At 38.0% G+C, this 24,780-nt stretch overlaps 1 protein-coding gene across 4 annotated transcripts in view; it reads left to right on the plus strand.

The window, feature by feature from the left end:
• Positions 1 to 24,780, plus strand: part of TMEM245 (transmembrane protein 245) — a 133,018-nt gene that overhangs the window by 71,619 nt on the left and 36,619 nt on the right. For 3 of the 4 annotated variants that reach the window (XM_008072774.2, XM_008072773.2, XM_008072775.2), the window contains 5 exons: positions 3,583 to 3,705; positions 3,846 to 3,991; positions 15,997 to 16,097; positions 17,774 to 17,948; positions 20,637 to 20,831. In XM_008072774.2, coding sequence (XP_008070965.1) covers positions 3,583 to 3,705; positions 3,846 to 3,991; positions 15,997 to 16,097; positions 17,774 to 17,948; positions 20,637 to 20,831 — 740 coding nt within the window. The remainder of the gene's footprint in view (positions 1 to 3,582; positions 3,706 to 3,845; positions 3,992 to 15,996; positions 16,098 to 17,773; positions 17,949 to 20,636; positions 20,832 to 24,780) is intronic. The other variant, XM_021706310.1, reaches the window with a different exon arrangement.

A 24,780-nucleotide genomic window follows, 5' to 3' on the forward strand; every position in this document is an offset into this window, starting at 1 on the left:
GCGGGCTCAGGCAATCCACTCACCTCAGCCTCCCAAAGGCGCGGGATTACAGGCTGAGCCACCAAGCTGGCTGCATTTATTGTTTTCAACTCTTCTTTTGTTACCTTCTTTTAAAGTTTTTAACTCTTTATTGTTTACACCCAGTCTTCCTGGCTAGACTTTAATAAAAATCTCATTTATCACTGTCATACCTTGGAGTGTGATGTTAATTTCTCAATTAAACTAATTAAGAGAAGACTATTACAGCTTGAATAATAATTATTTTTGTAGTTAGAAGTAAAGTGACTGAATTGAAATGGTGTTTTGAACTGGCTCAACTCTCTTCCTTTATGGATAGATAAGAAAGATAGATGAACTGGAGGACAGCAGATACAGCAGAGTCCACTGTCTTCAGGCTCCCTCCAGACTCTTTGAGGCAGAGATAGCTGAGGCCTGCCAAGTGAAACATTTTCTCTTTTTTGACCTCTGCATCCTTGCAACGTTCTATTCCTCTTTTTTTCTAAACTGCTTCCTTTAAGTTTCCTTCACTGGCTCTAGATAAGGTAGGCAGATGGCTTTTCATGAGTACCTGAAAAGCCAAAATAATAATCAAAAGGTTTTTTGGTGAGCAGTGGATTCTGAGTAAAGGAATGCACAACAGTTGGGATGGGGAGGCCTTGGTGATCATTTCTCATCCACAGCAGAGACCACCTTTTACGACTGCGTTGCTTGTTTGCTTAAGTAAGACTCCTGGGTTTTTGTATGTATTTCATGACTGAGTTCATATTCTTGACATCCTTTCAGTAGTGAAGTTGCTACCATTGCTTAAACTAACCCCAAACTTGTGTTGTGATACATTTTATCTTTATAAACCTGTTTTACTTTTAGAATTTTAGGGGTCTTGTTATTGCATCTGCCTTTACTCATTTCCTTCTTTCTAACCTGGCTTATAAACTAAAACTACTTTACCTTAAGGATTTAGTTACTATTCTAGAATTGTTCTTTTCTCTGTTTTCTCCAGCTGACACCCCTCCCCCCATTCATTCTTTCTTTTAAATAAGAAAGTTACTTGTTGGAGACTATCAGACTACAATTAATGTATTCTGTTACTTTCTTAAGAATTACCACAGGAGTATTTTTTTCTGTGTGACCCAGAAAGTATTTAAGATTTTTTTTGATAAAAATTCCAAAATGACTGAAGTCCCAAAAAGAATGCTTGTCAAAATCACAAGTAAAGTCATTGTTGGTTTGTTTCTTGGAATTGATGGTATTGTTCATTCATTCTTTATCCCATAAGGTCAAACAGTCAATCATGCATATTTTTGTAGGCAATGTGAAACATTTTCAGGATTTTATGTAAGGAGTTTTTGTAAGTGAAACCAGCCTGCCAAGGCTTTCTCGAAGACCCAGCTGAGGTTTGCAAGAAATGTTGAAGTCAACAAAATATGCCTTTATGAATGATACATTTGAGGAAAGGAATGGATAAGTCTTTCATAGAACAGATGGAATAACTGAAACATATGACAAAAAACAGACCTGCTGTTTTGGAAAGGGCACCAAAATAAAAATCAGATGTTACAAGTTTTGACCCAGCTCTAGTTCCACTTACTGCCTTTGTGTCCTTGGGCAAGTTATTAACAATTTCTGAGCTTCAATTTGTAAATATATAAAGTAGAGATGATATCATTTAGATTGCTTCACCAACAGCGTTCCTTTATGGAAGTGTTTTGAAAACTTTACAAGAAAGTGTTTTCCTGATGATTTTGCTTTTGTGTTTGTTAATAGGAAGGATAGTCCACTTTGGGAAGAATAGAACAGACATTAGCATAAGGGAATTGAAGTTCATGAAGAGATAGTAAATGAAAACATGCAGTTGTGCTACAGAGATTGTATATCTTCCTTTAGTAATACTAAATATATATGAAAAACCATCATCTTGTTACCTGATAGTAATGAATTTGCAGGTGATGGATTAACTGAACTCAATAGGTTTTAATATAGTCATCATTGTTTGGCTTAGGAATGATTTTCAGCTGCAGAGCTCTGCCCTTAACCCTATCTGTTCATTACTTTCATTATTATTTTAACAAAGTCCTTGAAGTGACCTATATTTGTAGATGAGTCTAAGTTGGAGATGGCAAGAGTGGTAACTAGGCAGCCAATAAAATAAATGCTGGAATTTCATGGTTTGTACTTACTATCCTACAAGATAAAATATAACCACAGGTTATATTCTGGCATATTCTCCTGCAGATATAGTCATGTCATGTGTCACATAATGATGTCTCAGTCAACAACAAACCACATATAGGATGGTGGTCCCATAATATGAGAATACTGTATTTTTAATGTACTTTTTCCATGTTAAGATATACAAATACATACCATTGTGTTAGAGTTGCGTACAGTGTTCAATATAGTAAAATGCTGTCAAGTTTGTAACCCCGGAGCAATAAACTAAACCATATAGCACAGGTGTGTAGTAGGCTCTGCCAGCTAGGTTTGTGTAAGTATAATCCATGATGTCCTTACAACAATAAAACCACGTAAGGACACATTTCTCAGAACATATCCCCGTGCCCTCTGCGAGGGGTAGGTTGGATACTGGCAATATCCCCATAGTTAAGTGACACATGACAATTTTGTCTATGCTTGCCATTTTTACAGTTATAATTATATAGAAAATTTGTTATCCTTCTTCTTCTTCTTTTTTTGGAGTTGGAGCCTCACTCTGTCGCCCAGACTGGAGTGCAGTGGCCGCTCCCACCACTGCAGCCTCGACCTGCTGGGCTCCGGTGATCCTTCCGCCTCAGCCTTCCAAGAAGCCAAAATTACAGGCATGCGCTACCACGCCCGGCTGATTTTTTGATTTATTGTAGAGATGAGATCTTGCTGCTCAGGTGGGTCTCGAACCCGCGGGCTCAGGCAATCCACTCACCTCAGCTTCCCAAAGGTGCGGGAATACAGGCTGAGCCACCGAGCCCAGCTTAACTACTTCTTTTTTTTGTTGTTGTTGTTTTTTGAGTTGGAGTCTCATTCTGTCGCCCAGACTGGAGTGCAGTGGCCGCTCCCGGCCACCGCAGCCTCGACCTGCTGGGCTCCGGCGATCCTTCCGCCTCAGCCTTCCAAGGAGCTGGAATTACAGGCATGCACTACCACGCCTGGCTGATTTTTTTTTTTTTTTATTTATTGTAGAGATGAGGTCTCGCTGCCCAGGCGGGTCTCGAACCCACGGGCTCAGGCAATCCACTCACCTCAGCCTCCCAAAGGCACGGGATTACAGGCTGAGCCACCGAGCCCGGCTTATCCTACTTCTTTAACTTATCATTATATTATAAAATATTTTTCCATGTTGTACTAGAGATGTTTTTAATGGCTGTTTAATATTATTTGGGGTGGACTCATCATAATTCACTCAACCATTTTCCTTACTGTTAATCATGCAATTCTTTTCAGTTCATTTTTTTTCTCGTTTAATACATTCCTCAGTTCTTGTCTTTTCTGTTCATATTACTAAGACACTGTATTAAAAGTACACTAGATAACTGTGGAAATGTCTTTCCTGAGTATTAGTTCTTATGTCCATCTTTCCCTCTTCATCAGATCTTGGAGTCTCTGTGGATTGTTATGAGCCGGAACGTGAGCCTGCTGTTTACCACTGTCACTACGCTCCTGACCATCCTCTTCTACAGTGGGACAGCCCTTCTCAATTTTGTGCTGTCTTTGGTATGTCTACATAGATGAGTACATGTCACATTTTCTTCCCCATTAAGGCATATTCTTGGTTTATTTGCATCTGTGGATGTCTGTTTTCCTATAGTTTACAAATGTGATTTTTTTAGGAGATACTGTCCTTTGTTTTGCAGATAATTTTCCTGACCACACTATTTTATCTATTAAGTTCCAGTGATGAGTACTACAAGCCAGTGAAGTGGGTGATAAGTCTGACTCCACTCTCTCAGCCAGGTCCTTCTTCTAATATTATTGGCCAGTCTGTGGAAGAAGCTATCAGGTAGGGATACGGTTTGTTTTATTCTACTTCTTTCAGAAACTGTTTTCTGTGAGACGCCTCATTTTTGTTTTGAGCATCCTAGTAACATTCTGCATGAAACCAGTGAAGGACTCTGGTATTTTTTTAAAACTCATTTTGGGAGGATAAATATAAGCGGTGTAAATATTAATAAGAAAGAAACTTAAAATAATTTTGCTGTGTGACCCTCAAACCTGTGATTAGCAAAGAGGTAGTGGCCTGTTTCCATCAGTGGGATCTTAGTCTAGCTCTTATCATCATGTCACTTGCTTGGGAGAACCCTGTTTTCTACCACACATCCCCCTCGCCTCCTTTTCGAATTCTCCTCTGTTCTCAGGAATTCTAGCTTTGCTCCAGTAGCAGAATAGGTGACCTTCCTGTTTCTTCCTCTGTCCCTTCTGTACCAAGCCGTGCCCTCTGCGAGGGGTAGGTTGGATACTGGCAATGCAGAGTCTTTGGTTATCTCTTAAGTCACAGGGCCTGTGTGCACTGTATGTTCTGACCAGCAACTTTTGTCATGTCTTTGAGGGCCCATGTATTTCAGGCTTGGTTTCTGAATGAGCTTCTTCAACTTTTATTCTCCATAAGCTCTTTTCAGATCATCAGCACCTGGGCCCCTTTTCCTTTTGCTCTTCATTATCATTCCTGGTAGGGAGAGACCCTTTGCAGAGCAGGCCTCTATGAGCCCCTCCTTCAGCCCCTGTCCCTCATTGCTCATTGATAAGACTCAACTACATTTTTTCTTCTTGTGAACAGCTACTAAACACTTATATTGTCCATTAGAGCTTCTTTTTCTAATAAGCTGTTAGCTAGGTGGTCTTAAGCTTCTCTTGACTAGTGTATCTTTGGCTAGCATTTCTGTTTCTACGTGCTTTTCAAAAATATCATTGTTTGGAAGTAGTCTTGCACAGAAGTCTTGATTTGACTTGATAATCCTGTCTAACTGATCTTGACTTATTTTTTCACTGTGCTTATGTAACAGCTGGGGAGAATACCACTTTGATCTTTAGAAAAACCTCAGTTACATTCAAATGGGATGCAATCTTCATTTGAATGAAAAAAATTGAAATATATTGTCTGTAGCAACTTTGGTAGGTTCTCTCCCTTTTTCATACTAGCAAGGCCTGGGTAAAGCTGTCACCGTATCTTGTTTCCTTAATTGACTGAGAGTGTGAGTTAGAAAAAAAAAGCTCTTAGCACCTATATGGTGCCATCAGGTATCCATCCACTTGGTGGGGGCCATCCATATAAAGATTCCAGGTTTGGGAGTGTAGTACCTAATGTAATAGTGAATCTGTCTTGAGGGAAGTACCAGCTGAAACATCCCTCCTAAGGCCTATATGACCATTGGTTTTTAGGCTTACTGATAATATATATTATGTATACTTAGTAAATGAAATAATGAAAATCCGAGCAATAGATTGTTTTTTGTTTATCTAAGTGACATCTGACTCAAAAAAGCTTATGCAAATGCTCTACCAAAAAGGAAAACTAACCTTGTATCTTCCCAGTTGATAAAGCTATTGAATCAGCCAAGTCAAAGGCTAGTTAGAATCTTCTAGTCGGTGTGACTTAAGTCAAGCCTTGCAGAAAAATATCTACCTTGTAAAGAACTTCAAGGAAGATGATGCTTCCTTTTCCTCGACCTTATAAGCTCTGATTTATTCTTACAAAGTTTTTGTATCTTCAAATTACAGTTCTTGAATTTTCTCTTGTTCTGCTTTCTTAGAATAAACCAGTTACTGATCACCCTCTAAATGTATGTCATTAAGTCACCTTTTTTCATAGCAGATATGCCACCTCCTTTGTTTTAAACTTAATTCTTAAATGTCATGGTTTCTGGTCAATGTTAAATAAACTGTGAGTAACACCTAGGTTCAGCTGACTGAAAGTACGTATTTTACCATGAGATCTTCTTCCAGGAGGAGCTGTGTAGGGAATATCATAAGTTAAATTTGTGATACTGTTAAGACTATTCAAATGGACACAACAAGGCTGGAAACTAGAATCAGGTCTTTGGCTCAGGAGAGAATTTGAGATGAGAAAGGATACTGTCATCTACAGAGACAGGAAAAAATAAATGTATCTTCTACAAATTAGATTTGTCTTATTTTCTTGGGAGTGTGCACACTAATTATGTACTATAACAGTAGCTCATATCTTGGTCACAAACTGGGACAAAAATGATTCATTTTATTATCATGTTTTTAATACAGAAACAATTTTAACAACCTGCTGTACAAGAACTATAATTCTAATGGTTTTCAAAATCAATAGTTTTTTTGGAGTCTGATAAATATGATACAGACTAAAGAATGTGCTATGACCTGGGCTAATTTTCTTTCTTTCTTTCTTTTTTTTTTTGGAGTTGGAGTTGGAGTCTCACTCTGTCGCCCAGACTGGAGTGCAGTGGCCGCTCTTGGCCACTGCAGCCTCGACCTGCTGGGCTCCAGCGATCCTTCCACCTCAGCCTTCCAAGTAGCCGGAATTACAGGCATGCACTACCACACCCGGCTGATTTTTTGATTTGTTGTAGAGATGAGGTCTCGCTGCCCAGGCGGGTCTCGAACCCACGGGCTCAGGCAATCCACTCACCTCAGCCTCCCAAAGACGCGGTATTACAGGCTGAGCCACTGAGCCTGGCTTGGGCTATTTTTCTAGCCAAAGCTGTATCAAGTTATAAAAGTTGAAGATTATAATTCAAGATGATTTTTTGCAGTCTAAGTTCTCTGGGCTGTTTCTTTACAGGGTCAGATTTGAGACTTAAAGTGTACAGGTTTTATATAGATTCCTCTGAAGAGCTTTCTTATATAGATAAGATAGCAGTGAGTACTATTTCTAAGAACTCTTGTCAAATTTTTTCTTCTGAAAGATTGTGTTCAAGAAGGAATTTATTTCTTCATAGAAAGAGATAATAAGAGAAAAAAATATTATACAAATGATTTTGAAAATATAATGTCCTCAAAGTGCAGTTTAGTCTGCAAATTGTCAGCAGTGCCAAATTTTATAAGCATCATTAATCATCAGTCATCATCAGTGTTGCAGTTAAATGGAAACAATTAAATATTTAAATAATTAATTTCATTTTATATGATTCATTAATAAGTTAAAAGTGGAATTGAAATTGGGGGTTAACTGCATGACCAGACAGTAAAATAGCATCTCTTCCTGAAGTTTTGCCTTCTTAAATATATGGTTCCTTTAGGATCACTATTTCATTGAATTTTGAAGAATACTTCTTCTAAATTGATTACATTTGCAATTGGGTTTTCATTTCATATATTTTTGAGTCAGTGGCATGCATCCTTTATCCCCAAACCATTTTCCTCTCTTTAGCAGCATGTTGTCTCCTGAATGTATACATCACACCCTTCTTCCCTGATGCTCCCATTCTGCTTGCTCTGGTGGAGATATTGCACATTACTAAGTTGCATGTTGTCACGGCCTCAATGCAATTTAGTGTGTGTGATATTTTCACATGAGTGCATGCACACGGTATGGCTCTTGCTTGCTGGGATTACAGCTTTTCAGTGCCCGTGGGTGGGCATTCTGATGAATTAGATAAGAGAATGTGTATTCTGTGAGATTTTCATTTGGAAAGTGAATGTGCTTCCCATCTCTAGCCCCCAATTTTGGAGAATTAAAAGTGTTTGGGTTAATTTAAAAGGTCAGCATTGACTATTTAGTAAAGCAGTATTTCCATTCTTTCCTTTGAGCAAATTAAATATTCACTGGAAATTCTCATTGATTTAAGAGTATAGACAATATTGTTTAAATGTGTAAGGAAGAATATGAAACTGTAAGACAATGTATTTTCATTTATTTGAAAACTGAAATAGAGAGGCAGAATATTTTAATGCATATTTGAGAAAATTAAATTAGCTGGAGTTCTTAAATAATAATCAAAATGATAACTACTTGCCTTGACCTACTTGATTAGAAGTTGGTCTAATAAACCTGAAGCTTTATTCTTTGAAATTTCCAAGGAAAATTATCTTAAACAATTTTGTTTTATATTTAGTTTCTCATTGGGATGCTTTAAAAATTGTTACATTCATTTTTATGGGCTTATAATAGAAATAGTTTTGAGATATAAATGTTCACTATTTGCGTATGTAATTGAAACAATCCTTGTTATTTTTTTTTAGTTAGCATCAGGGTAAGCATGTGTGATCACTAGGTTTTATCAAGGATATATATATTAGTGATATAAAAATATTGACAATATTACTGCTGCTAGTGTCTCCAGATTATCTAATGATGCCATTGTTGTATGCGTCGGTCTGTGACTCACACTATTTGAGGGAAGTGAGGAGGGGATGAAAGGCTTCCATGTAAGCAGCTCTTTCCCATGCCCGTCAGCAGCTCAGTAGGTCTGGATGCACAGTGAGACCATTCCCTCATGCCAGAAATCTAATGTCAGCCATGTTTTCTATATGTCATACTGTGGAGTTGGGTCTCTGGGGCAGATGAACTAGGAAAGAAAGAAAGGATATGATTTCTCAGGAGAGATAAGGGCTGGGAAGAATAGGCAGAAGGGGAAGATAGGGAGAAAATAGTTAAAGGGACACAGAATGACAGCTAGATAGGAGGAATACATTCTAATGTTCTGTAGTACTGTAGAATGACTATAGTTAGCAATAATAAATTATATAGTTTCAAGTAGCTAGAAGGATGATATTGAATGTTCTCAACAATAAATGTTCGAGATGGCGCAGTGCCTTAAGCCTGTAATCCCAGCACTTTGGGAGGCTGAGGCGAGAGGATTGCCTGAACCCAGGGGTTCGAGACCAGCTTGGGCAACTTCGTGAGACCTTGTCTTTACAATAAATGAAAAAATTAGCCAGGCCTGGTAGCATGCTCCTGTAGTTCTGGCTACAAGGAAGGCTGAGGCGGAAGGATCTTCTGAGCCCAGCAGGTCGAGGCTGCAGTGGCCCTGAGCATGCTATGCACTCCAATCTGGGCGACAGAGTAAAACTCCAACCCCCCAAAAAAGAATGTTCGAGATGATGGATATATATATATGCTAATTAACCTGATCACTATAAATTATATGTACTGAAACATCACTATGCACCCCATAAGTTTGTACAATTATTGTATGCAGTTTTAAAACTAAAATTGCATTTAAAGAAATCAGAGAGCAGTCAAGGAAGCTGGAGAATACTTTCACCTCTGGTAATTATATGCACTGCGTCTCTAGAAGCTGGCCCACCTCTCTCCATTAGCTTGCCTTCTACTTGAGGCATACTGTATTGCATGAAGAAAGAATACTAGGAAGGGAAATATAATCTGCTAGAAAGAAAAGAGGTGGAACCAGTGTAAGGGAATGTTGTGGAGTAGGCAGAATTTGATTTTGGACTCTTCATTCTTCCTTTTCTTCATTACTTGTCTTCTTCCTTAGACGTTTGCTTCCTATTTGGCTGAAGCCTATGGTCCTGTGTACTCTGAGTGTATAGAACTTCTCGACTCTGTTTATCATTCTCATTCCACTCCTTGCTTTAAATCTCATTCTATTAAGAGCAAGTCTTCTTTCAGGCGTGGTAGCTCACACCTCTAATTCCAGCACTTTGGTAGGTCAAGGTGGGAGGATTGCTTGAGCCCAGGAGCTCAAGACCTCATTTCTACAAAAAGTTAAAATTAAAAAATTAGTTAGGCATGCACCTGTAGTCCCAGCTCAGGAGAAGGCTGAGGTGAAAGGATCACTTGAGCCCAGGAGTTTGAGGCTGCAGTGAGCTGTGATTGTGCCACTATACACCAGCCTGGGTGACAGAGCTGGGACCTCGACTCAAAAAAAAAAACAAAAAAACGAGTAAGTTATCTGATCAAATCATGAATTGTCCTATTTTTCTCTTACTCAGTTTAGAAAAGTGGCAAGAACAGTTTTGTTGGTCAGAAGTGAGAGTTGATAGCTGAAGTATCAGGAAACGTGAAAAAGTAAGTTTCATCTTAAAGTTTATAAAAGATGAAGATAAAGAGCTGGTTAGGAAGAATTAATGTCCTAAAAATTATTTGAAATTAGTCCAAGCCGCTGATGCAGAGGATTTTTATATCAATGTATAGTTGTATAAAGGAGGCATGGATGCACACACTTTTAGTGCCACACACTATAAATGTGCAGTAGGGTTAGTTGGGGAAAAACTTAAAAGAGAAAAGACTGGTGGACCATGACTCTTGGAACTTTTATTCCACAGAGAGGTATGTTTAGGTGGGGAGTAGCTGGATTGGATGCACTATGGCCTGCTTTGCCATAGAGAGGAACCCTGCCCTGTAATAGTCTACAGACACTATGGGGAAGGAGAACGTCCCTGTAGTCATGGAAGGTGTCTGCGTGGAAGGAGGCCTTGTTAGAGCTCAGTGGCTGGTGTCATTCTCTTCTTCCATTGAGCTAAGTCGGATCCACTGAGCTACCAGTAGGAGAAAAAGAGCCTCCAGAGTTTTCTGAATTTGATACTTCTTACCTGCTGAGTGCTAGGAGAGCTTGGAGATGGAATGAACAACTGTCCATAATCCTTAAAGAATTACTGAAAAAGAAAGATTCCAGAAGACCAAGCACAGGCACATATTTTTTGAAAGTTGAAAGTGGAAGAAGACTTCTGTCAATTTCTGCAGTAGGTGCTTGATCATGTGGTTGTGAGAGTTATCAGGGATAGTAATAACTGTTGACACCATAGATTCACAGAGCACAATTCAAGCACACCCACCCTTAAGGAATGCCACAAGTTCGAGTCTGTTGAGGTTTTTGCAAGAGATTTGATAAAGTGTATCATATTGTCTTTCCTTGATAGCAAGACAGGGAGAGCTTATTGAATTTGAATATCCAAGAAGTATTGATGAATTGATTGATATCAGTGGGTGAAATAAATGAGGGAATGATCTTTCAGTGGTATGATTGTAAATAATATTTTTGCATTGATTAAAATAGTGATTTTTGGTAGTTCATTCAAACTATATTGTGCATACCATTATTTACATGCCAGATAAAGTTTGAATCTGGGAGTAAATTATTCCTAGCAGTCTCTTAATTTTAGTTTTCAAAGAACCCAAGAGATGAGCGATTATTATGTTATTGCTTATTTAGCCTGATCTATACCTTATAGTATAAAATAACTGAACCAAAACTTTCTAGTATGCTACTTGCAGAAGCAAGCACATATCACGGTGCTTGACACATAGTGGGTTGTATTAGTTTCCTATTGTTGCTATAACAAATTATCATAAACTTACTGGCTTAAACAAAACTTACTTTTTTCAGGAGGTCAAAAGTCCTAAAATCAAAATATTGGCAGGTCTGTATTCTTTTTGGAGTATTGAGGGAAGTATCTGTTTTCTTGTCTTTTTCAGCTTCTAAAGGCTGCCTTTGTTTTTTGGCTCATGGCCCCTCCTTCCATTTTAAGAACAGTGGTGTGACGTTTTCAAATCTCTCTCTGTCTCTGAGTCTACTTCTGTCCTCACCTCTCCTTTCTTGATTCTTATTCTCTTGCTTTCCTCTTTTTAAACATTTTTAAAAATTTAAATAAAGTTTATATATATAACATAAAAATTCACCATTTTAGCCATTTTAAAGTATACAATTTAGAGGTTTTTAGCATATTCACAGTTTGTGCAGCCATCACCAATAATTCCAGAACTACCTTCCTTTTTTTTGAGTCAAGGTCTCACTGTATTCCCTAGACTAGAGTGCAGTGGACAGTTATGGCTCACCTCCATCTCCAGTTCCTTAGATCAAGTGATCTTCCTACTTTAGCCTCCTGAGTAGCTGGGATTATAGATGCACATTACCATGCCTGACTAATATTTAAAATTTTTTTGTAGAAATGAGGTCTTGTTGCCCAGGCTGGTCTCGAACTCCTGGGCTCAAGTGATCATCCCACCTCCGCCTCCCAAAGTGTTGGGTTTATGGACATGAACCACTGTTCCCAGATGCTCCCTCTTGTAAGGAATTTTTAAAGCCTTTTTTTCTGTCTTAAACTTTTGAAATTTAATTTTTCAACAGTTGAGAAAAGTTGTATGTATTTATGGTGTATAATGTGATGTTATGTGTATAAGTGAAATAGTTAAATCAAGTTAGTTACTATATCCATCATCTCACATACTGTTTTTCCTGTGAGTACATTTAAGACCTACTTTTAGCAATTTTCAAATATACGGTGGATTATTATTAACTATAGTCACTATGCTGTACAGAAGTTCTCCTGAATTTACTCAATTGAACTGAAACTTTGTACCCTTTGACCATCTCTCTATTCCCACTGTCTAGCCCCTGGCAACCACTGATCTACTCTCTGCTTCTCTGAGTTTTACTCATAGATTCTGCATATAAATGAGATCTGTCTGTGGCCGGCCTATTTCATTTAGCACAATGTCCTGCAGATTCATTCACATTGTCACAAATGACAGGATTTCTTTCTTTTTTGAGTTTGAATAGTTTAACAGAAACATACATATATGTGTATTTATGTATGTGTTTGTATATTTACTACAGATAGTTTCTGCTTATTGAGCATCTGCTGTGTACTAGGTTAGTTACTAGGGGCTTTGGGTACATTGTCATGTAGCTTTTCATGAAATGAATTTCTCTTTCCATCAGTATCCACTCACATACTACCATAACCGAAGTTTAACCTCACATCTCACTTGAGGAGATGTGCTGTGATATAGGAGGCAGTGACTTCTGGGTTGGTGTCCATGGACTATTAATTTGTTCTGAATTGAGAGATCAAAACTAGTTTGTTACAAAGTTAAGTAGACACTGTATAACCCAGTGTCTCCACTCCTAGGTATTTACAGAAGAGAAACGAAAGTGTGTGTCCACAATGGCTTGTACTTCAATGTTCATAGTAGCATTTTTTGTAATAGACCCAAACTGGAAACAAATTCCCATCAACTGGTGAATGTACAAACAAATTGTGGTATATTTATATAATGGAATATGAATCAATAAAAAGGAACAAATGACTAATATACTCAACAATATTGGTGAAATTCAGAAGCATTACACTAGGTGAAGGAAACCAAACACCCAAAACTACATAATGACAGTGTGAATGCTTGATACCACTGAACTGTACACTAAAAATGACTAAGATAGTAAATATTATGCTATGTGTATTTTACCACTATTTTTTTTAAAAAGCTATGTAGTATATGACTTATGTTTATATGAAATTCTAGCAAAGGCAAAATCATAGTGATAGCATATCTAGTGACTGTCAGAGGCCCAGGTTCAGGGAGGGACTGACTATAAAAGGGCATGAGGGAACTTTTTGGGGTGATCAAATGTTCTTTATCTTGATTGTAGTGGTGGTTATGGAACTTATGTATTTGTCAAAATTACTGAGTTGTACATTTAAAGTTCTGTGGGTTTTATTATTTATAAATCATAGTTCAATAAAGCTGATACATAAAAAGAGGGAAAAATTGCCAAGAATTTGAGGGAGTTAATAAATTTTTTCCACCTGGGCAGTGAGACCTCATCTCTACAATAAATCAAAAAATCAGCTGGGTGTTGTGGCGCATGCCTGTAATTCCGGCTACTCGGAAGGCTGAGGCGGAAGGATCGCTGGAGCCCAGCAGGCCGAGGCTGCGGTGGCCGGGAGCGGCCACTGCACTCCAGTCTGGACGACAGAGTGAGACTCCAACTCAAAAAAAAAAAAAAAATAAAATAAATAAATAAATTTTTTATCTCCTTGTAACAGTAGGATATTTCTCTACTGTTCTATAAAATTGGTGTGCCAGATTGCAAGTAATGAGATAGAAGAAAATATATTGTCTTTTCATGCCTCACTGGGTTGTATGAGTATGTTTAGTAACTGTAAACAATATAGAGTGTGTTTAGGGTCCATGAAATTATTTAAAACTTGCCTTGATGAGCACATTACCAACATCCATCCAATGTTCTCAGAGGTAGAAGAAAGAAGACTGTGTGCTGTTTCCTACAGGTGATCCTTTTGGGATTGAGCTTTACTGACTTGCCACTTGAATGAATCAGTTGTGATATTCTCTTGCACCTTTGACTTTAACTTATTTTTGGCTTAAAATTTTTTAAATAATGTAAAGTTAATGAAAATAGCACATATATATCTCTTTTCATTGACCCCCCTAATTCCACATGGGTTTCATACTTTCCTTTTTCTCTTTGGTTGGTCATTGACATTATTATTCCTGCCTCCTGAAAACCTTTCTTTTCCCTTGTTCTCTGGGAACACTGCACACTAGTGATTTTCCTTCTCTCACTGAAATGATTCATCATCTCTTTGGTATATTTTTGTCTTCAAACCCCTTATGAAAATGCAACCTATTGTCCCATTTTCTCTCAGCTTGCCCCTTTAGAATCTTTTATTCTCTCCTATGGCTGATCCGTTCTGGTGCATCTCAAATGTCTTGTCTGAGTTTGCTATTAAGCCCTGTCTCTTATTTCAGCTACCTTCAGAGTATTTTCATGATCCTTTTTGACTTCCCATTGTCCAAACTAAACTTACTCTCTTTTTTTCCATTCCTCTTTCATTTTAGCCTTCTCTGTGTCTTTGAGACCCTGCCTTTTTTTCCTCCTTAGGTTTAAAACTTGAAGCTCTGTCATTTATTTTTTCTCGATCCCTTCTATTCAGTTATTATTCAGGTCCTTTTTATTTCCTGTGGGATATCTCCCTTCTTTTTGGTTTTCTTGTTTTTTTGTTTGTTTGTTTTGAGTCGAGGTCTCACTCTGGTGCCCAGGCTGGAGTGTAGTGGCAGTATCACAACTCACCACAGCCTTGACCTCCTGGGCCCATGCAATTCTTCCACTCAGCCTCCTGAGTAGCTGGGACTATTGACACATGCCACCATGCCCAGCTAATTTTTTGATTTTTTTTGGTAGAGATGAGATCTTGTCATGTTGCCCCGGCTAGTCTCAAACTCCTGAGTTCAGATGATTCTCCCACTTGACTTTCTTACACTCTGCTGCCTTACTAATCTTCCACTGAAAAGCAAACACACAGCACCTGACACTGCAGATTTTCACATAGGTTCCTATATTAATCACTGAATATTTGTGTCTGTTTTTACCCCTCTTGTATTTTCCTGTCTGATTTTATTTTGGAGTTACTAAGATAGTTTTCATAAATTCTGCCCCAATGACCTGCATTTTTTGATGGTATTTTACTTTGTAGGCTTGGTTGCATAGGTTAAGAAATGTGGGAAGATTTTGTTAACAAGAAACGAAAGACTGGTGAAATATAAATTACATTGTCCCTTTACTTGCTCTTTCCATAGGGGATGGCTGGCTGTAGTCTGGGTTTTTGGAGTTTAGCTATATCCTTGGAAACATGTAATTTACATTTTATTTTATTTTTTTAAAAAACACCTTAAAAAAAAATAGAGATAGGGTCTTGCTCTGTCACCCAGGCTGTAGTACAGTGGCATATAGTGGAAGATAGTTCAGTGCAGTCTCAGACTCCTGGGCCCAGGTGACCCCCTACCTTAGCCTCCCAAGTAGCTAGTACTACAAGCACGAGTCACCACACCAGCTAACTTTTTTTTAAATTATTTTTTTTAGAGATGGGGTCTCACTATGTTGCTCAGTCTGATCTTGAACTCCTGGCCTCAAGCAATCCTCCCATATCAGCCTCCTAAAGTGCTGAGAGCCACCATGTCTGGCCTCAAACTTAATTTTCTTCTAATTTATTTTGGTGTTGAAATAACTACTTCCAGAGTAAAAAGTTGATGGATTATTTCAATGAATAGGGTATTTTAGGGTTTTTTCATTTCAGTTGTCTTTAAATCCAGAGAGAAATTTAAGGAGTAGTTTAGTAAACATTCTTTAGGATTTAAAATAAGGTCTTTATACTTCTTTGAAATAAAATGACAACAGTATTCTCAGTCCACTAGAAAAATTGAAGCTATTGCCAGATTTGAAATGAGGTGGCCAGCAGTGTACAAAGACTGATTTTTCTGAATCATAATATGATAACATGTTGGTTTACTTTTTCTTTTATCTTTGGGCATTCTAGAGGGGTGTTTGATGCTTCCCTCAAAATGGCTGGCTTCTATGGATTGTACACCTGGCTGACTCATACCATATTTGGCATCAATATTGTCTTCATACCATCAGGTAACAACTATATCCTAACTTCCACTGTCTTCTATTTAAGGAAAGTTAAACTGTTTTACATACATTAAGGAAATGCTTACTTCTTCAAATTTAATATACTCAATTTTGTGACTTGAGATCTAATGTAGTCCAGATTAGTATGATTTGCAATGTGTTTGCTTATTGCTGTATTCCCAGTAGGTAGAATCATACAGAGCACTTAAAAAGCATTGCCTAAGTATTTGTTAAATGAATGAATATTCTAGTATTTAGTATAACACAACACCAGCTCATAATTGGGTCTCAGTAAATGTTTGAATTGAACTGATTGGTGGGGGAAATATGTTGTAAAGTAGCTTTGTCCTGTCCATCCTGGGGCAAGATAAATGCTTCTGAGGCCATAAGCTGTCTCCATACAAGATTTGTTCTGATAATACCCTTAATTCCATATGCGCTAGATGGTATAATGGCCATCTTGTTCCTTTTCCTTTATGTTCTCTTTTCTCCTTTTACTTTTTCTTCCTTGTTTCTGTGGCTGCTTGTTTTCCTAATGATCTCTTCTTTCCACATTTGTCTCTACCAACATTTTTTCCTCTTTTGTCTGTTCCTCTTTCCTTCTTTAACATTCCTGTGTTCATCCATGTTGTTTCTACTTTGGTGTCTACTCACTCACTCTCTGACATTCAAGTACCCTGTCAGGCAGGCAGACAGGCAGGGTGGGTGATGGTCTTTTTGTATTGATGAGAAACCAAAGTTTTCCAAAGTCACTTACTGGTAGGACCAGAACTAGAATCCACATGTGCTTGAATCTCAGTCTGGAGGGAAGCCAGACAGAGTACTTGATCATACTGCTCTTGAAGGGGATGAACTTGAAGCAAGGTCTTTGGTCCTTCAACTTGCAGGCTTTCTTTTTTTTTTTTTTTTAAATTACGTTTCATTTTTATTAGAAACAAAGTAAAGAATATTCATTCTTGTCTATGGTTTAAAAACTAATATCTGAGCCGGGCTCAGTGGCTCAGCCTGTAATCCCGCGCCTTTGGGAGGCTGAGGTGAGTGGATTGCCTGAGTCCGCGGGTTCGAGACCCATCTGGGCAATTTGGCGACACCTCATCTCTACAATAAATCAAAAATCAGCCGGGCGTGGTAGCGTAGTGTAGTTCTGGCTTCTCAGAAGGCTGAGGCAGAAGGATCGCCGGAGCCCAGCAGGTCGAGGCTGTGGTGGCCGGGAGCGGCCACTGCACTCCAGTCTGGGCGACAGAGTGAGACTCCAACTCAAAAAACAAAACAAAACAAAACCAAAACAACAAAAAAAACTAATATCTGATTGGACTTTGGACTGAGTACAGATTTTGACATATGCTCTACTGTTAAATTTATAGGACTGAACATTAATCACTGATTCAGAATAACAACTGCAGAACATTACAATTTTATTGCTTAAGAATAGATCCATACAGAAAACACACACTCTTTAGAAAGTTTTTCAAAATCACATTTTAAGATACTGAACCTTGATTTTACTGGAAAATTAAGTTGAACACGGCGTATCATTCCCCTAATATTTGATTGAATTTGTGAGTAGTTAACGAGTTTTAGTGGAAATTTTTAAGTGACAAGAGCTACTGCTTAGGTTCTGTTTTGTTGTTGTTTTGCTGATGACATTAAATTGCTTTTCTTATATTAATCTTTATTATTAGCATTAGCAGCAATCCTTGGAGCAGTGCCGTTTCTGGGGACATATTGGGCAGCAATCCCTGCAGTTCTAGACCTGTGGCTGACACAAGGGTTAGGATGCAAGGCCATTTTACTGTTGGTTTTTCATCTCTTGCCAACATACTTTGTAGATACTGCAATCTATTCTGATATATCAGGGTAAGTATTACACAGAACTTCTGAGGTTATCTGTGAATCATCCAGGGATTTCTGTCGGTTTTTATTTTTTCGGGGAGTGGGTGAAAGAACTGATGGTAGGAGTTTTCAGTGAAGTAGTCTTTTGTGTTCCCATGGGTATAATGAAATTTTATTTCAAAATAACACTGTTTATAAGGCATGATATTTTGTTATTACGTAAGTATTGTTTACAATATATGAGACTGTAGGATAAAACAAAACTGAGAATAATTTTCTCTTGATTTAGTGACATTTACCTAGAAAAGAAATATTGCCAGGTGTATATAAAATATTTTAACAGTGAAGAGTTAGTGGTTATTCTTAGCACTTCTTTGCTTTTGAAGAAAACATTATTAGATTGTATGTTTGAGGATTTCCACATAAAACCAAATCATAGTAAGTTAATGTCTGGTAAGCAAAGCTCTCTTAAGATAGTATGGTACTATGGTATGACGAATACAGGTTAAATCTAAGTTGGAATCAAAACTTCAGCCATATAACTCAGTAAATAAATATCTGTTTTTGTGAATTTTAATATCTCTTAGAAATTACATTAAGTAAATCAAGCTAGTCATGAATCCAGATTCACATTGCTTATTAAAATCTAGATTATGACCAAATATTGAATTTTGATCTGCTACTCAAATTCAGAATATGGCCTACTGAAACTGTCATAATAGTTAATACATTTAATTTTCTGTAAGCAAATTAAAGGAAGAGTAGACAGGCTCTAAGTTTATAGAAAGAGTACCCTTCAGTTAATTTAAATCATGTAGACGTATACTGTATGCCACCTTGTTTTTACTCCAGAGCAAAAAGAAACAAGCAACTCCATAAGTCAACCTTGGGGGAACCTTTATGGATAAAGGTTAAAGAGAGAAAATTACAGTTAAAAAGCAGAACATCAGAGAGTGGTTAAATAGTGTTTAACAGTTGACATTTAAACAGGAGAAATAAGCATGTGATTTATACTTATGTGCTTTTATTTCTTTAAGCTCTGCTATACATTTTAAGGTTTATAACTAGAATTGAAGATTTATGTGTGATTTCATCTTAAAAATAAAATTTTGTTGCCTGAGCCCGCGGGTTCGTGATCCACCGGGGCAGCGAGACCTCATCTCTACAATAAATAAAAAAATCAGCCAGGCTGGTAGCGCATGCCTGTAATTCCGGCTACTTGGAAGGCTGAGGAGGAAGGATTGCCGGAGCCCAGCAGGTCGAGGCTGCGGTGGCCGGGAGCGGCCACTGCACTCCAGTCTGGGCGACAGAGTGAGACTCCAACTCAAAAAAATAAGATAAATAAAATAAAATAAAATTTTGTCTTTAAATCATTATCATTAGGAAATGAAGGAGCTTTTTGTCATTAGGAGCTTTTATTTTGAAACTCCCACACTTTTTTTTAATATAAGCCTTAAGCATTTTTGATAGAAATTTTCCTCAAATGTGTTGTTTAGGGAAAAAGTTTATCTAGCATGTATGGAATACTACTCTAAATCATTTTTTTGGAATGAGAAAGACCAATAAATTATGAATATAAAGTATTGTTTTCCCCAAGACTGGCTCACCACAAGTCTTACTTTAATCAAACTGTAACATAGAACATCCTTCCAGGGTATTTAGTTATTTACCCCTTTCTAAATTGTTCTTATCTGTGTTTGAAAACAAACGAACAGAATGTGACTTATTTTCCAGTACCTCTTATGTCAGTGGTCGTTTCTTATCACTGTCAATGTCCTGTGCTGCTATGTTCTATTTTATTGTATTTCAGTTATATAAGTGAAATTATGATAAGCTGGAGGGTATATTTATAACTTTCCTGTGGGGAAAAAAATCTTGGACTTTGTAACAGATATTTTCTTTATGAGGATTTTCTCCCTACTTGTGTTAAAAACAGTACATTAGAAGGTTGCCAAAAGTGCAACCTATGAGTAACAGGGATGCTATTGTTGTTGTCTTATAAAAAGCATAATTAACTAAATTGCATGCTAAATTGTGCCCATTTAGTTATCCTTGATGGAAGTAAACTTAACAGGTGACTTTTATAACCAATCCTAAGTCAACATTAACCCATCTTAGGCAGCTGTCTGTAATGGGTACAAAATATGTGTTAACAGTGCTTACTGTATTCTTTCTGTTGCTGGAGCTATTAAAAGAGGCAGATGTCACACATTGGTACATAGGCAAGAAAGTCCTTGCGTTTCAGTATTATAGTCAATGTTCATTATCGACTTTTAGGTGATCTAAAGAAAACTGATAATAAAGCATGTATTAAAGGGTGAACATTGTGTTACAAATATATTTCAAGGCTGGGCAGAATGGCTCATGCCTTTAATCCCAGCACTTTGGAAGGTTGAGGCAGGAGGATCACTTGAGCCCAGGAATTTGAGACTATCCTAGGCATCATAATGAGACCTTATCTCTAAAAAAAAAAAATCAAAAAATTAACTGAGTGGTGAAGCATACTTGTAGTCCCAGCTCTGTGGGAGGCTGAGATGGGAGGATCACTCAAGCCCAGGAGGCTGAAGCTGCAGTGAGCCAAGATCACACCACTGTACTCCAGCTTGGGTGAAAAGACCGAGTCCCTGTCTCAAAGAATAAAAAAAGTATTTCAGATTTACTTCAGTTTATATATTAAAAGTCATGAACTAATTGGTGTGCTCTTTATTCCAGAGGTGGTCATCCTTACCTAACAGGCTTGGCAGTGGCTGGTGGAGCCTATTACCTTGGCCTGGAAGGAGCAATCATTGGGCCCATACTTCTCTGTATACTTGTGGTTGCTTCTAATATCTATAGTGCAATGCTGGTGAGTCCCACGAATTCAGTGCCCACACCAAATCAGACTCCATGGCCTCCTCAGACTCAGCGGTGAGTTAAAGCAGAATAATCATAAGGCTTGTTTAAACAGTTTATCAATATAAATAATTTCTTTCCGACTTGTCAGGATAAAGGTATTTGAGTACTGTTGCTATGACAAGGATTGTAGAAGTCACTAAGCAAATACAAATCATTTGCAGACTTGGGGTTTTATATACCAGGGAAATGCAAAACCTGTATTGGATCAGAATTGTTAATGTCATGAAAGGCCAAAAATAAGTTAACAATTTTAAAGGGGTTGTGGGACTTGGTATAACTAGATTGAAGGAAACTCAAGAAATAAGACGACTAAATGCTGTACATGAATTTGTGATACATTTTTGGATTGAGGATGGGATGAATGTATAAAGAGCATTTCTGGAACAACTAGGGAAATTTGAGTATGGTTCATACGTTAAATAATAATATATCAATGTTAAATTTCTTGAGCTTGATAATGATATTTTGGTTATGTGGGAGAATACCCTTTAGGGATGGCATGCCATGATATCTGCAAATTATTTTCAAATCGTTAGAGAGGAAGTGACTGTAGCAAAATGTGAACGATTGGTGAATCTAGATGAAGGGTATATGGTTGTTAATTGTACTGGTGTTAACATTTTCCTGTAGGCTTATGCTTTTTTTTTTTTTTTTTTTTTTTTTTTTTTTTGAGTTGGAGTCTCATTCCATCTCCCAGGCTGGAGTGCAGTGGCACGCTCACGACCACCCAAGCCTCAACCTGCTGGGCTCAGGTGATTCTTCTGCCCCAGCCTTCCAAGTGGCTGGAACTATAGGCGTGTGCCACCACGCCCAGCTAATTTTTTGATTTATTGTAGAGATGAGGTCTCACCAAGTTGCCCAGGCTGGTCTCGAATGCCTGGACTCAGGCAATCCTCTCACCTCGGCCTCCCAAAGTGCTGGGATTACAGACTTGAGCCACCACACTTGGCCTGGCTGATATATTTTTAAAATAAAAAGTTGAAAAAGTTATTTGAGGACACCAATATAGAGCTGCAACTTGTTATTTTGCTGATATAGATATTAAAATAATTGCTGTCATCTGCTAACATCAATATTTCCTAAAATAAATTACAATGTTTACAAAATTTTCCTGATTGTCGCATAATTTTTAAAAACTTTTTTATTTGGGCATAACTTATATATAGTTAAATGTACAGCTTAAATAGACAAGTTCATTTTTTTCCCCATGTTTAATACTCAGGTAACCACATCCATATCAAGGTATAGAATAGTTTTATTATTCTAGAAGGCTTCCCCTATTTCCTCTCAGCCATACTCCTCCTCTGCCTGCTAATATTTTGACTTTAGATCAATTTTGCCTGTTTTTGAACTTCATATAAAATAGAATCATATAGTAAGTACTTTTGAGTCAGACCTCTTTTGCTCAACATTACATCTAGGTGATTCATTCATGTTGTATTCTTTTTCCATTGTTGTCTAATCTTTCAGTGCATGAATATACTGTAGTCTTATTTAGTCCTTATAGTATTCATAGATATTTGGGTAGTTTCTAGTTTATGGCTGTTATGATTCTAGTGTTATGAACATTCTTATGCATGTCTTTTGGTGGACATGTGCATAGTACTTATGTCAGCTGTTTGTATAACTAGAAGTGGGATGTCTGGGGTTATACATATGATTTAACTTTAGTAGATACTTACAGAATAATTTTCTATGTGGTATACCAGAAATTACATTTTAACAGTAGAAAAGTAATGACAGTTTCAGAATAAAGGATTTTAACTTACTATAGACTGTAGTGTATTGTTGAGTATCTTCAATTGGAAAACACTGGCTTTCCCACCAATTGGATATTCTAATGTAAGTGAGGAATCATTGAAAAATTCATTCTATGTATTTAATGGAAATATTTTATAGTTTTTTTTTGTTTGTTTTTTTTTTTGAGTTGGAGTCTCACTCTGTCGCCCAGACTGGAGTGCAGTGGCCACTCCCGGTCACCGCAGCCTCGACCTGCTGGGCTCCGGCGATCCTTCCGCCTCAGCCTTCCGAGTAGCTGGAATTACAGGCATGCGCTACCACGCCCGGCTGACTTTTTTTTGATTTATTGTAGAGATGAGGTCTTGCTACCCAGGCGGGTCTCAAACCCATGGGCTCAGGCAATCCACTTACCTCAGCCTCCCAAGACGCGGGATTACAGGCTGAGCCACTGAGCCCGGCTATATTTTATAGTTTTATGTAAAATTCTTTAACAACATGACTCTGCTTATTTGTTTTAAATGTTATATTTTGTGAAGAGAAATATGGTCCTTTAATTCAGAACAAGCAGAATCTCTGAGTTAGAGGGCCATTTTAGCCAATGCATGATTCTTACTTGATGACAGGGAAAAATCAAATTCTTCCAAAAGAAGTCCAGGTATGGTGATTCATGCCTGTAATTCCATCACTTTGGGAGGCCAAGGCAGGGGGATTGCTGAGCCCAGGAGTCTGAGACTGGCCTGAGCAATATAGTGAGACCTCGTCTCTATTTAAAAAAAAAAAAAAATAGTTGGGTGTGGTGGTGTGTGCCTGTAGTCCCCAGCTACTGGGGAGGTTTAGTGGGAAGGATCACCTGAGCCCAGGATGAGCTGTGATCATGCCACTGCACTCTGTCCTGAGTGACAGAGTGAGACCCCCAACTAAAAAAAAAAAAATCCAAAAGAATAAATAAAAGAATAAAAGGAAAGGTACTTACATGGTTTAGACAAAGTCCTTACCATTTTGGAGGTGGTGACACTATGATATCCTTTTCTGTCTTTGCCTTTTAAAGGCAGATCCTTTGGTCCCTGAGAAGGCAATAGATCTCAAAAGCTGTAGAGAGGACTTGCTAACTTGATACTCTATTCCATGGGCTCTCCAAACACGAAGAAAAGAGAAAATTTGATCCATCAATATTTTGCTGTTATTTTGGGGAAAAACTTTTAATGATTTTAAGTTAAGACAAGAATGAGGTTTCAAGGTGAACAAAAGAAATTTAACATTAACTTTTCTAGCTGCAAAAGGCCTCATTTCCACCTTTTCCCCTTCTGAAAGTAGATGATCCTTATCAAGTGCTTATCATCATAGGTGGTTAAAGAAGATAATGTAAGGATCTATATAGCTTTTACCGTTTCCTTCTAAGTTTTTCATGCATGTAGTTTACAGAGTCAAATTTCTACAAAGGTTATAGTTATAGTGAACAGTAAGGCCTTTGCCTTCTCCCTGTTCTTTCTTTTTTTCCCTCTGAGAGGAACCACTTTTTGACCCTAATTATTTTGCTGTTTACCTCCATTTCTTGAAATACCCTGCTTATTTCTGGATTTTGGTCATGTATGGGCATTGTCTATTGACTTCCCACTTGGAAGGTGAGAAATTAGCTTCCTTTTTTTGAGTTGGAGTCTCACTCGGTCGCCCAGACTGGAGTGCAGTGGCCGCTCCCCGCCACCGCAGCCTCCCCTGCTGGGCTCTGGCGATCCTTCTGCCTCAGCCTTCCTTGTAGCCAGAATTACAGGCATGCGCTACCATGCCTGGCTGATATTTTGATTTATTGTAGAGATGAGGTCTCGCCGCCCAGGCGGGTCTCGAACCCGCAGGCTCAGGCAATCCACTCACCTCAGCCTCCCAAAGGCGCGGGATTACAGGCTCAGCCACCGAACCCCGCGAAATTAGCTTTCATTACCCATTTTCCCAAAACAAATTGAGATATTGGTTAGATCCAGATTCAGTTTTTCTATTTTTATGACTGCAAACTATATTTATAGTTGATCCTTCTCATGTATTCTGTCTGTATTTCTTTACCCCTACCCCACTTTTTGCTTTCTCTTGGGTTAATAAAGATGCTCGTTGTTAATTTGCTTTGTTTTCTGTGTATTTATAACTAATACCACTTCAGGCTTTGCTCCGGGTGTTCACCCCTCTGCTTGGTATGTTCAATGCATCAGGCATGCTCTAAGTTTTATCTTCC

The sequence above is a fragment of the Carlito syrichta genome, unplaced genomic scaffold (assembly GCF_000164805.1).
Source record: "Carlito syrichta isolate Samal-C Ts95f unplaced genomic scaffold, Tarsius_syrichta-2.0.1 Scaffold315407, whole genome shotgun sequence".
Classification (NCBI taxonomy): domain Eukaryota; kingdom Metazoa; phylum Chordata; class Mammalia; order Primates; family Tarsiidae; genus Carlito; species Carlito syrichta.